This window comes from Endocarpon pusillum (assembly GCF_000464535.1).
Source record: "Endocarpon pusillum Z07020 unplaced genomic scaffold scaffold4993, whole genome shotgun sequence".
In the NCBI taxonomy this organism is placed as follows: Eukaryota; Fungi; Ascomycota; class Eurotiomycetes; order Verrucariales; family Verrucariaceae; genus Endocarpon; species Endocarpon pusillum.
Genome location: NW_006916474.1, coordinates 677,836 through 689,699, shown reverse-complemented (window position 1 = coordinate 689,699; position 11,864 = coordinate 677,836). Strand labels below are relative to the sequence as shown.

The 11,864-nt window shown below is 50.1% G+C and overlaps 4 protein-coding genes across 4 annotated transcripts; all 4 read right to left on the bottom strand.

Moving 5' to 3' along the window:
• Window positions 1-1,601: 1,601 nt before the first annotated feature.
• Window positions 1,602-3,104, bottom strand: EPUS_00447 (uncharacterized protein; the record flags this gene model as incomplete). The annotated part of the gene is made up of 1 exon (XM_007806103.1): window positions 1,602-3,104. One exon carries the CDS (start codon window positions 3,102-3,104, stop codon window positions 1,602-1,604), a length of 1,503 nt encoding a protein of 500 aa, XP_007804294.1.
• Window positions 3,105-4,066: 962 nt separating this feature from the next.
• Window positions 4,067-6,362, bottom strand: EPUS_00446 (uncharacterized protein; the record flags this gene model as incomplete). The annotated part of the gene is made up of 8 exons (XM_007806102.1): window positions 4,067-4,199; window positions 4,261-4,618; window positions 4,671-4,910; window positions 4,958-5,020; window positions 5,070-5,504; window positions 5,557-5,751; window positions 5,806-6,108; window positions 6,161-6,362. The coding sequence occupies 8 exons, from the start codon at window positions 6,360-6,362 to the stop codon at window positions 4,067-4,069; spliced, it is 1,929 nt and encodes a 642-aa protein (XP_007804293.1).
• An 896-nt stretch (window positions 6,363-7,258) lies between these two features.
• On the bottom strand, window positions 7,259-9,057 carry EPUS_00445 (uncharacterized protein; the record flags this gene model as incomplete). The annotated part of the gene is made up of 2 exons (XM_007806101.1): window positions 7,259-7,477; window positions 7,525-9,057. 2 exons carry the CDS (start codon window positions 9,055-9,057, stop codon window positions 7,259-7,261), a joined length of 1,752 nt encoding a protein of 583 aa, XP_007804292.1.
• A 1,495-nt stretch (window positions 9,058-10,552) lies between these two features.
• On the bottom strand, window positions 10,553-11,659 carry EPUS_00444 (uncharacterized protein; the record flags this gene model as incomplete). Its single annotated transcript, XM_007806100.1, has 1 exon — window positions 10,553-11,659. The coding sequence occupies one exon, from the start codon at window positions 11,657-11,659 to the stop codon at window positions 10,553-10,555; it is 1,107 nt and encodes a 368-aa protein (XP_007804291.1).
• Between the last annotated feature and the right edge of the window lie 205 nt (window positions 11,660-11,864).

The following is an 11,864-nucleotide window of genomic DNA, read 5'->3' as shown; positions in this document are numbered from 1 at the left end:
AGGAGAGTGAGGCCGATGCGAAACCACCAAATAAGAGGGCGAGGATTAGCTACGGGCCCAGGGAGTGACGATGGGGAGAGGAACGCTGTAATGAAGCTATGGACCTGGGGCTGGGTAAAGCGCAGAAGCTGACACGGGTTCTATCGTCTTTGGCCAAGCAAGGTGTACGGACTTGAGAACATCTTCACAGCACCACTAGCCGGCATGCTCTAAGACTCATGCTTAGAGGACTAATGTGTATCAGGCGCTCGGGGGTCAAGTACGTGATTTCTCCTTCAACCTTGAGCAAATAATTCGGATTGGCTAATTTCAGGACAGTCTCTAAGCAGACGGGGCAAAGACCTCTCCAATTTCATCGATCCCCACGTCTCCTCTCCTTGCACGCGTGCCACGCCGAGCCTCGCGAACCCGGTAAGACTGATATCCCAAGACTAGGACCGGGAGATTTAGACAGAAAGTCGGGATGCACAACTCTCATATTCACCAACCCACTGACTACAGTAATCATCGCAGAAGTCCAATCTCGGCCGAACGGGCACGGGTCTCCATCAGCGCATGCGACCGAATAGAGCACGGCTCTTCGCTTGAAAATACTGAGCACGGCGGCTATAGCGGTGTGCTTGCAACGAAGAACCAAGGCTTGAGATGCATGTCGCTCGGACGGAGTGGAAGCTCCTCGTCCCTGGTACGTTCAAAAAGCCAGGGAGGATGGTGTTGGGGAGATCTCCGAGCAAGATGGGGAAACATATTTCATATTCAACTCTCGGTTGTCAGATGATGAACCAAGAAGAGCTTTACACCCTCCCAACTTAGTCCGTAATGCCAAATTAGATCTCGGCCCGTAAAGGCGATATTCTCTTCTAATCGATAACCTCGATCAACGAACTCGGCGAGTCGACGCGGAGCAATTCCAGGAACAAGTAAGTTATCATCCACGCTCCTCCAATGAATTCGCTCAGCTGGCTCCAAAACAACCCCGTTCCCTCTATTCACCAATCCTCGTGCCTCGTGAAGCGATTGAACCCCTGCCGAGTAGGTGGGTAGTCGCGGAGGTCGGTTGCTTCACAGAATTCTCTCTTGCAGTCTCTTACCTTTGCTTCTGCCGTCCTCTTCCTCTTACTATGCAGAAGCCCGTCCATGATTTTCACAACCTCACAATCCATCAGTACGGACACATTTCGGCTGGAGTCCAATAGGACAGCTATTTCCTGGGCTTCGGCCACTCTTTTGCCGGAAGTTGAAGATGCCACCGCCGCTGCCCGGCCTTAACACTGGAAGCTGGACGCGAAATGCCAGTCCGCTCATCATCATGGATTAGGGCAGGGGAAGGTACCCAATCTAGTGTCGCTCCGATGGGTGAGTAGATGTTGAGCTCCATGCTCTTGGTGGACGTAGGTTTGACTGGGAGTAACGTGAGCGTCATCCACTTAGTGTTTTCCCCTTCCTGTCCCTGGAGTCATCTTGAAAGCCACTATCTCGAGGACGTAGGGCAACGTGTCCGGGGCAGTGCCAGCAATATCACGGCTTCTGCTGGGGCGACTGCAGCGGTCTTCGTGAAAGAAGTTCTCCATTCTTAACATTCGCACCATGTCCTGCAGACTTCAATAGTAAGCGTTGCCTTCGCATTCTCCTCTCATCCCCAGCGAGGTCCCAGCTGGAGCCCGTCTTGCCTTTCTGTCTTCTCCAGCGTCACTGTCCACCTCATCACCGCTGCTTTGCTCTTCTCGTAAGTCTTCATCAACATCTATCGGGGCCCTCATCCTCGCTAGAACATCCTCTCCAAGCAATTTCGGGGTCCAAGCGCTGAGATTACTGCCGAACGCTTCCCTTCCACTCGGCATCATACTAGCCACCAGCGCGGCATGATCCGGCACAATCTGCACGTTCATTGTATCATTCTGCTTGGTCCACTTCCTTTCCAGCCATTCCAGAACCCTTCCTTCCTCCGTCTTACCCGCATCAGCACCCCATTCCGCCGTCTTTCCCTTCTCCATCTTTCTGTCCTCCCTCTTCTCAACCCAGGACGACTTCAGTTTTCCAAAGCTCATCTTTTCCCCTCCATCCTTCTGGATATCCATACCCAGCTCTGTCATCCCGGCTCTCAACCACGCTATACCTTCTCCAGTCTTCCCAGATGCTTCGGCATCAACACCCAAGAACCGACAAGCCTTCGCTCTGCTCACCCTCCTCAGGTCCTCACAATATGCAACTAAGTCCTTCGCCAGCCCTCTGTTCCCTTCTCCCTCTGCACAACCACCCCGCCCTGCTGCTGCTGCCCTCCCAGCATGCTCTGCCGCCCCCAGAGACAATCTCGCAAAAAGATGAGCCCTCACCCGTGGTATATCCGGCGCTTTGACCATCCACTCCCTATCATTCTTATCGCGGCTTTGCTGCAGAAGTGCCGGATAAGCGTCATCTTTCAGCACGAAGAGTAGCGTTGCTTCTGCCAGGCTCAGCTCCGCGAGGCATGATTGCGTCGAGAAATGGATGTCAACTGCTTCCTTGGGGAATGAGGGGGGGCCATCGGCGCTGGTGTGCGTGAGGTGCAGAAGGTGCGTGTGGATGGAGTGGGCGGTAAGAAGGTGCTTGGTCGCGTTTTGGATTGATGCGGTTCGCGCTTCCGGCGTTAGAGCAGTGTGGGTGGGTGACGAGGGCACGTAGAGCCTAAGTAACGAGGAGCGGGCGAGCAGAGCGTGCACTGCAGAGAGTGTGTGTAGGGTGTTGTAGATTTCGTAGTCAAGACCTTTGCCCTTGACCCGAGGTGGTTCGCACCCGGGCAGAGGGCTTGCGAGGAGAGTTGGACGCCATTCTACCTCTACCTCTTTCAAGAGCGTTATGTCGATATCTTCCCCAGACACAGGTTTGCCACTGAGGCCAGCGTCAAGAGCCAGGAGGTACGGCGTATACTCGCTCAAGATGGTGAGTATGTGAGGAAGATTGGCGCTTTGCGAAGCAGAAAGAAGGCGTTTATGCGTCTTAAGGGCAGCGCGAAGGCTGTTCCGGGCTGTAGTCACGGTGGCAGGAAGGGATGGGTGCGTGAGCGATGTCAGGTGGGTTTGGAAGGTAAGGTGCGACGTCGTAGGCAGCGCGAAGGGGTATGGCATTGTTGAAGCATGGAATATTTATAGGGCACAGGGAGGTATGTAAGGAAGCGACTTTCGCAGTCGCCTTTTGGATGTGGTCAAACTTCAGACTTTTCCTGATTCATTAAGCACAGGATACACAATGTATGTACCTGGTGGTTGCCATGATACGGGGCACTCTGGAACATCGAGTCCATCTCGTCTTGCAGATCCAAGGACATCATCATCAGGAGGCGGCGTGCTTGGCAGACCTCATCGTCTCCTGAACTGCCAAGACCATGCATTAGGAAATCGAGGATTCTACGCCGAATGCTCAATCTATCTTGCATTCCAAGAGCGCCAGACTACATTTTCTCAGTGAATCTAGCGATACTACATCCGAGCGGGCAACCTGACTGTGATTGCATCCATCAATGTCGTTATTGGGTTCCAAAAGGTTCAAGAAAAATCAAGGATTCCGAAAGACTTCATGAAGATAACTACTAGTATGAAGCACCGAGGCAGGCACTTTTTGATTGTGGCCTGTTTCAGGACTGCTATCATTGGATCTGAAGATCTGTAGAATAATTCGAGACCTTAAGACGACAACAAAGGCATAAAACCAAGCCACGGTGGCTCTCTAGATACCTCACCGTCGCCACTATGTTGCAAAATGCTTGTTGTGCGATCCTCGAGGGCTGAAGCCCTAAGTAGCGCAACGATGATCTACTAAAAACCTAAAACATGGAGGCCAAAGCGTGAAAAGAGATGAAAAATGCTACCGAGCTTCGTGTTAACGCATTTTATTGTGATAGCAAGAACTATAAACTTCTATCATCTTTTCAACTTTTTTTAATTTCCAACACCATTTTTTGCATATCCTGATCTTGTCAACAATTGAGCTCCAGCATTGCTCAATCAGTAATGTGTAGCAATCTTCCATCTGTTCCATGCAAAAAAAAAATGACATCGCATCCATCCTTCATCCACATGTAGGTCGGTAATCATATCAGTGGCAAAGTACTGCTCAGTGGCAAGGTACGCTCAGCGGCAAGGTACTGCTCAGCGGCAAGGTACTGCTCAGCGGCAAGGTACTGCTCAGCGGCAAAGTACTGCTCAGCGGCAGTTGGTCTCGATCTTGGTGGCGCAGGGACAGACCAAGTCAGCGAATCGGGTGCACAGCTTGCTGCATTCGCACAGCTCCCAGCAGATGCACATTCTGCATTCGTGATATTCCTCAATGGTCATATGTCCTTCGAAGTAGCGGTATTTGCCAACAGCAGTGCCCTGGAGTCTGGCCATTGTGCATTCATGATGAGCTTCACGGCGAAGGAACTCGGCGCTGGGAGAACGCTTGATGTTTGCTGCTTCCTCCGTTTTGGTGCTGGCATAGCTGATGCAGCGACCAATATCGGAATCAGCTGGGGCGGTAGCGGGGGTGTATTCGGTGGTTTCGAAATGAGGACAGGTATGCAAGTCTTTGTGGAGAATGAGATTGTTGAGGTGGGAAGCCTGGCCAAAGTAGGTAGATACTTTCGGAGCATTCAGTTTCTTGGCTGTGAGATTACATCAGAATGGTGAAAAGAGAATGGTTCTAGGTAGACAAACCGCGTTCAGCCTGCTCAAAGGTTCTCATGCCCTGGAATTGGCCGGAAAACCCTTTGGCTTCACCACAGATACGAGGTAGAATGTGATCATCAGGGACAGGCTCAGCAACAACAACGTCCGCGTCCTCAGGTTGGGTGAGCAGGCTGTAAGTTGATGGACGTAGATCGACGAAGACTTCATCATCGTCCTTGCCGGAGGCAATGCGGGCTTTCTTGGTGTAGAGATATTGGACATCATCTTCTGCTACGGGTTAGGACGGCATCGGCCAAATCATCATTCTGGCTTACCATTGTTTCCCTCTTCGTGGGTTGACTTGGTGGCAAAGGAGCTGCGGGCGCGACGCTTCTTGCCTGCAACATGTCAGAATGAGATGGGAAGTGAGGTCAAGTGAAGACTTACAAAGTGAGGAGGTCTCGGAGCCGTCTTCATCGCCAGTAAGGTCAATAACAACGGGGGATTCCTGGACGACGGTGGCATTGGTGATTGCAGCAGCTTGCTTGGCCTTTCTGGCTTGGGCACGGCTGGCAAGGCCAAAGATATCATTGTCGGATTTGATCTCTGGCTGTGACGCTTTAGCGGCCGCAGCCTCTTCGCGGGCGATCTCATCATCAATATGCTTCCAAAGCTCAGGAAAGTCTTCAGCGTCTTCGCGAATATCACCAAAGCCAGTGTCACCGTCAAGCAAGGGAATGTGGTAAGGGCTTGGAGACTCTTCGACAGAACCGTTGAAGAAGACGTTGGTCACTTGGGCCTTGACAGGGTCAAGTGGTTCGTTGACAGAGTTTGAAGCCGCAGTTTTAGAGCTAAGTGCAAGAATGTGATTCTCGATTACAGCTGCGTATGGTCAATAAGGGAGTTTAAAAATCTGCTAGCAGCTTGCACTTACGAGTAGTCGCGGTTGGAATTGCATTGAGCAAGAAAGCATCCGGTTGCACAGCTGACATGTCGAGGCCAGTGAGTTCGAGAGCTTGATTGACGACATATGCACGTGGTTGGTGGTTCAGCCGACCGACTTGAGGAGTAGATGGCCCAACAACTTCTGGAACAGCATCGTCCTCATCGTCGACCATGTCATCTGGGACTGCAATAATGTAAGCCGATGTGAGATTGCTCAAAAAGGCGCTAGAGTACTTACGAAGAGAGTCATCATCTTCATCATCAGGGATTGTGATTGCCTCAGTCTCATTGGCATCGGCAAACATGTAGTCAAAGGCAACACCCTTAACGCGGTTGACATTTTGAGACTTCCAGCCATTGTCATGAGGCATTTCAACATCTTCGAGAATCACCTTGGTGTTGTCGAAACCTGGGGTAGGGGGTAATGGTTTGGAGAGGTTCAACGGCGTAGTCTTAGGAGAGACATAAGTGATGGGTCGACCATTGAAGCTCAAGCGACCATGCTTATCGTAGCAGATGACATTGTCTGGAACAGCAGCGACTAGTCGTGGTCAGTGTACGCAGAGATACGAGGTGAAGGAGATAAGACTTACGGTCCTCGACAGTCATGGTCTCTTCGGCGTAGTACCAGTTAGCACCAGTGGAGTCGCTGAAACGCTCCGTCTTGCCGTTGATGTCGAATAGAGTACGTTCGCCAGCGTACTCACGAGCCTTGAAGGTTTGGTGCTCGAAACCGTCGTCGTCGCCGACTTCATCCCTGTACCACTTACCGAAGTCTGAGAAGTCAAGACCCATTGCAGCTTAGTCCGGCCTTACTCAGACGATACTTGGTCTCATGTAAGGGGATGAAGAGGAGGAGGATGTTCACAGTGGATATAAGAAAGCAGTCGATAGCACAAGGGTAAGTAGAATGACGAGAAACGTTGATTTGGTCAGCGTTCAGTATGAAGTTGTCAGAAGTATTGTTGTGCGAGGGTGACTCGAAACTTGAGGAACGAGATATTTGAAGGTGAGACTGCGCACAGTGGGAGCATAGTGTGGCTTAGCGCAATTGAAAATTTGAGAATTGCTAGATGTAGTAATTTTGGGGTGATGGTGGTGACAATGGTGACAATAGTGACAATAGCCACAGTAGCCCTTTTGCCTTGAGCGTGCGGTGTTTGGCTGTGGACTTGGGAAAGCCGCTCCTGGTGCCCCAAGCGCAAACACCAGACTCCCTCCTGAACACAACTGATGGCCATTCGCAGGCAGGCGACCTTCTACCTAACTTTACCAACGAACCCATTCCTCCTCAATTTTCCAATCCCCGTCAATATTCTGAATGATGCTTCAAGCATACCATGAGTGACAATGGCAGCCAGATGTGCCAAGAAGGGGTCAGGGGGTACCTCAGCCTTGGCACAATATCCGACTTACTACCAGAGTAGCCATTTCTCATGAATTTCTACCAGAGCTCCTGATTCCCTAGCAAATCGCCCTAGTCTCCGGAGACACGGGTGCATCTTGCTGCAGTGAATAACAATCAGTATGCAGGGTATGGAAGTGGGTCAGGTGCGAGCTGGGGAACTCAAGATCCGTACAAAGGAACAATGGTGAGAGCGCGATAGCACAACAGTCAAGGGTGTAACTTAACTTGTTGTACACTTTGGGAACGAATACACTGAAGTACTGCTTCTCCCAACACATCGCTGCTAAAGATTGAGAGCATTGTCCATAACCTGGAGATACTTCTTCTTGACCGTTGCGTTCCCGTACCTGTAGCAACCTCGCTTCTCCATGTATTCGGCAACTTGTTTCCAGGGCACTTTGGCTGCCTTCCTTTGAGCTTCAGTGCAATACCTCTCTCCCATACCATGGCCGTCTGTGTAATGCTGAAGATGACGGTCGACAGCTTCGAGCAGGATCTGTACCTACATACGTGTTAGTTAAAACTGCTAGGTGGGCAAAGGCTTCTCACGTCTTTTTGCTGCCACTCCGGTTTTCTGACTCGTAAATGCTTTGGCTTTGTAAGTGTCCGGTAACGTCCTCTCAGGGTTGATTCTGCTTCATTGAATCCACCGCGAGCTTTGATCTCTTTATATGACAGACCTTGTTTCTTCCATCGTATTAGTTCGCGATCTTTGATAGTTGCTCGGTGATGGGTCTTTGAACCACCTCTTCGCCCTACCGCAGTAGAATCAATGTCAGGACTCAGACCATCAAACAAAATAGATCTAGTAGTGGAAGCTGCACTCTCTGAAGACGATGACAGTGTCGTGTCACAGTTGTTATTTGAGACCATCAAATTTGTGTCGGTAAGAGAATTGGTTTGATGGAAGGCATCTGAGGACAAGGACTGGGGAGTATTCGTGTAATTTAGCTGATTGAGAATAGAATCACTCCACAGGCTTTGTTGATTCTGAACATTAGGGCGAGTCGTATTATGCATCGGGACTGGCTTTGGGTGCTCCGAACAGTTGTCAAAGAGCGGCTGATTAGCACAACTATGATGGAAAGAGTCCAAGACCGGAACAAAAGGGTCTGGCTGAAAGAGCTTCGCAAACTCCTCATCCGACCATGTTGGCTCAGGCAAGATGTATTGCGACGTAGGCGGGAGCGTTAAGTCTGGATTCTGTAACAAAGGTTCACCTAAAAGACTGCTCGAGTCATTCAACCCAATTGATGGCGCGTTATGCATGTCTGGCCCATGGCCGCCCAATACCTCGTCAGCTAATCTCGCATCCTCGGCCCGAATCGAACAAAGAGGAGTCGGAGGAAACTTGTATGGCTCTGAACCGGCAGTGAAAATTGACGGGAAAGCAACGGTATTGTTTAGACCTTGCGCAGTTGCTTCCCGTTCTAAGTGTTGAAGATCCACCTGATGCCCATCGCCATGCGTTGGACTAGCCAACCAGCTATCGAAGCCATGGGTAAGTGTCTGTCCCTGCACGCTGGGGAATTCATGATCGAACTGCTCCTCAGAGTATAGCGGATGTGGTTCGGGTAGGGTGAAGGCTTGTTGCTGATAGTAGTTGTGCGAAACGAGGGATGAGTCCGGCCACTCTGTACTACTCAAAGGATGTGCCGATTGTTCTCGCTTCTCAAGTTCACCTTGTTGTCGACAACCTGGTAACTGAGACAGGTGTAGCATGGCCATTAGGGGCGTAGGCTGGCAACAGGCCCAGGCGGTAGGACAGTCTGGGCGCTTCCTCACGGGAATATGTGATCTGTGATTTGTATGACAACAATAGAAGCTTTGTTGGGATGAAGAAGGGACTGTCTCTCGCGATACCCACAAAACCGAGCTTCCCGTGAAGGATTGAGGCAAGCGGATTTGAGAAAGGAACGATGTTCCTGCGACCACAGAATGACTGAAAACGTCGCACTTGTAAACGGGCTTTGATCGATGCAAACCATCTAGCTGATGGTCCACATCAGTTGCCAGTTCAGGAACTGTGGATGGGGAAGAAGCAGATGTTGCGTTGTGTGTTGGAGGCAACTTTATACTCATGGTGGCCACTTGTGAACTGATGGAAAGAAGCAATAATAGTGGGCAGCGCTTGGTAGCCAGCATGTATGATTGCTGAGATGGCCTTCTCAAAGACCAAAGAAGTTGAGGTGTGACTGTGCCTTCGTTTGACCATGGCATGAACTATTCACTTGGAAGAGAGTCATCAAAAGACTTTTCTGCCGCGTATATAGGTCAGTAACTTGATAGAGAAAAGTGAACTTTCCATTAATGAGAGTCTCGATCAGAAAATGGATCCGCGAAGGTACCATCACATCGTCATTCCTAGCTGAGTGGAGCTATTAACCTTAGAGATATTGTGCCCTACTGCATAATTAGCAGCAAGCTTTTCAAGCCCCCAAAGGCTTCCTGTACCAGCTATCCACGTCCTCACCATTCGTATGTTCACCCACCAGCCTGATTGTGGTCAGGTTTTGATCCGCGTATTACAAATTTGTATAGCGGGGCTGTTAAGGCTTTGAATACTAGGGGAAGGACAAACAACAGGAGGATTGTCTGTTCCATTTCAAGAGCGAACAAAGAATGCCAGACGTGAGTTGCAGCGTAGATCGCGATTGAAAGAATCATGGCGCTTTCGCAATACCTTCTTTGCGCGAGAAGGACTCTTCAGAGCAGATACTGGAGTATGCTAGTAGCAGCGAGTTCTCAATGCTCCGAGCGGCTGTACATGGAACGCTTTCCGACGGAAACCAGAACAGGTCCCGCAGTGAAGAGCCACTTTCGATCCCTTCAAGTGGATATTGAGTCGTTGTTGCGAACGACTCAGCAGTTTTACAAACCATTCAAAAGTAGCCCCATCTATTCAATACACTAATAGAATGGTACCTGCGGCAAAAGCTTCAGCGCTTATTTTGCTGCAGCTCGGAGGATTCTTGTTTTTCTTGTTCTCCGATGGTCCTCAAGCCCCGGGTGCTTGCATGACAGATGCATGATTCGTGCAATGCCGAAAACAGATCCGCATGGGTTGTCATATTTGAAGATCCAGCACCCACTCGGGGAAACCACTCTCGGGATTAGCAAACATAACGCAGGTCAGGGGTTTCGCTAGCTTTGTATTCCCGGATGTGAAATACTTAGATCTTCGCAGATTGCCTCTTGAAATCAAAAGAAAACCGACGTATATCTCAAACCTGTACTTGAAGAACTCCTGCCGTCATCAAGCAGCAAGTTCTCTAGAATCCACAGAGGGGATTCCTGTAGGGATATCGCAAGCTGCTGCCCACGTGTTTTCAGCACAGAAAACGCTCAGGAACCCAAAAAATCCCGTCCCCCTCTCCCGTCAGTCTGAGAACTTGATTCTGGTGCAGTTTTCGAGACCAACCGGCAGCTCAAATTGGTAAAGCCAAGCCAACCGAGCCGTCCCCAATTCCCAATGTTCTGTCTTTGAAACTCGCTGCATGTCCTGTGGCTGGCGCAAAAGGCACTTCGCTATGCATGTACGCTGGTGTTGGTAGAAAAGATCCTAGGAGTAATCTTCCTATAGCCGAGTGCTCGAAGGTCTCCCTGAATAACTTGACTGTGGTATGCCAATCTCCGCCAGGACTTCGTCAATGACGACCTGGCCCTGGCGGATAGCGTCCCATTCGCTCTTCTCCTTGACCATCAACGTGCCAGCTAGGATTGTACCGTTCACAGCGACAGAACCTTCACCATTAGCTGTTGGTACCACAGCAGTCTCACTTCGACGGGGACATATAGCCATAGCTTGAGTAGTCATGGCAAGATTATAGCTAATCGATGCTTCTCCAGCGTAGCTGTTCAATGCTGTCTGCTCAGGAGAGCACTCTTCATTCCATGATTGCAGCGAACTGCTTGCACGATCGTAAAGACATTGATAGATCTGGTTCAGTATCCCGGCACCTGGGCTGGGAGGTATCCTCATGGCATAATGACAAAAGGGTAATAAGGGGTTGCGCAATATGCTCGGTTGGTCGGGCAATGGCTCCGTCATTAGTAAGTCGATCAATGGCTTCCATTCAGGCTTTTGTGACTCTGGACCCATCATATCCCTGACAGGCAGAATTTGCAAATGTCTACGATTTTGGCTAGCACCGCTGTGCTCACCAGAGTTGAAAAACGCGAAAAGCCGCGACATCACTTCATCCGTTGACTCGGCTTCCCATAGCTGTAGACAAGAATAGGTAACCTCGAGGTCCTGGTCCTCAAGAAAATCAGTCTGTTTCTTAAACTCGATAGTGGAAAGTATACTGTGTCGAGGTATCACAGGATACTTGTTAAGCACAAGATTGTGCGTTCCATGGGACTGATCGGGCAGCCGAGTCACCAGTAGACCCTTTGGGTTCTCGAAAGGGTCGGGCTTTGACTTTGGTTGCGATGCTCCAGATTCAGGTTTGCTAGCTCCAGGCTTCTTCGAAAGTGCAGGACAGTACCGAAGCTGGAACTGGACTGGGATTAGATCTAGAAGCATGCTTGTGGTTGTGGAACTAGAAATTACCGGAATTCCACTTCTTGAATAGATGATTGTAAGCTCTGTAGGCGAGAAGACCAGACTTCCCGATGACTTTGCAGAGAGATATTTCGAGCCCACCAACCTGTTAAGTGGCTCAGCAAGGTCGAGTTTCATGGTTGTTAAGATGAAGAGTAGTTCGGATGACTACAGAACTTGAGACAGGCCCGGGAACGTAAGCAGGACACGCTCCGGAATAGCTTATAGATGTGATGCCTTCACCGTAAGGATGGTTAAGTAGCTGAGATACACAAATCCAATCGATAGAGCTACTATGGGCGGAGTAAATCTGCATTATTGCGAAGAAGGTAGATGTGTACTC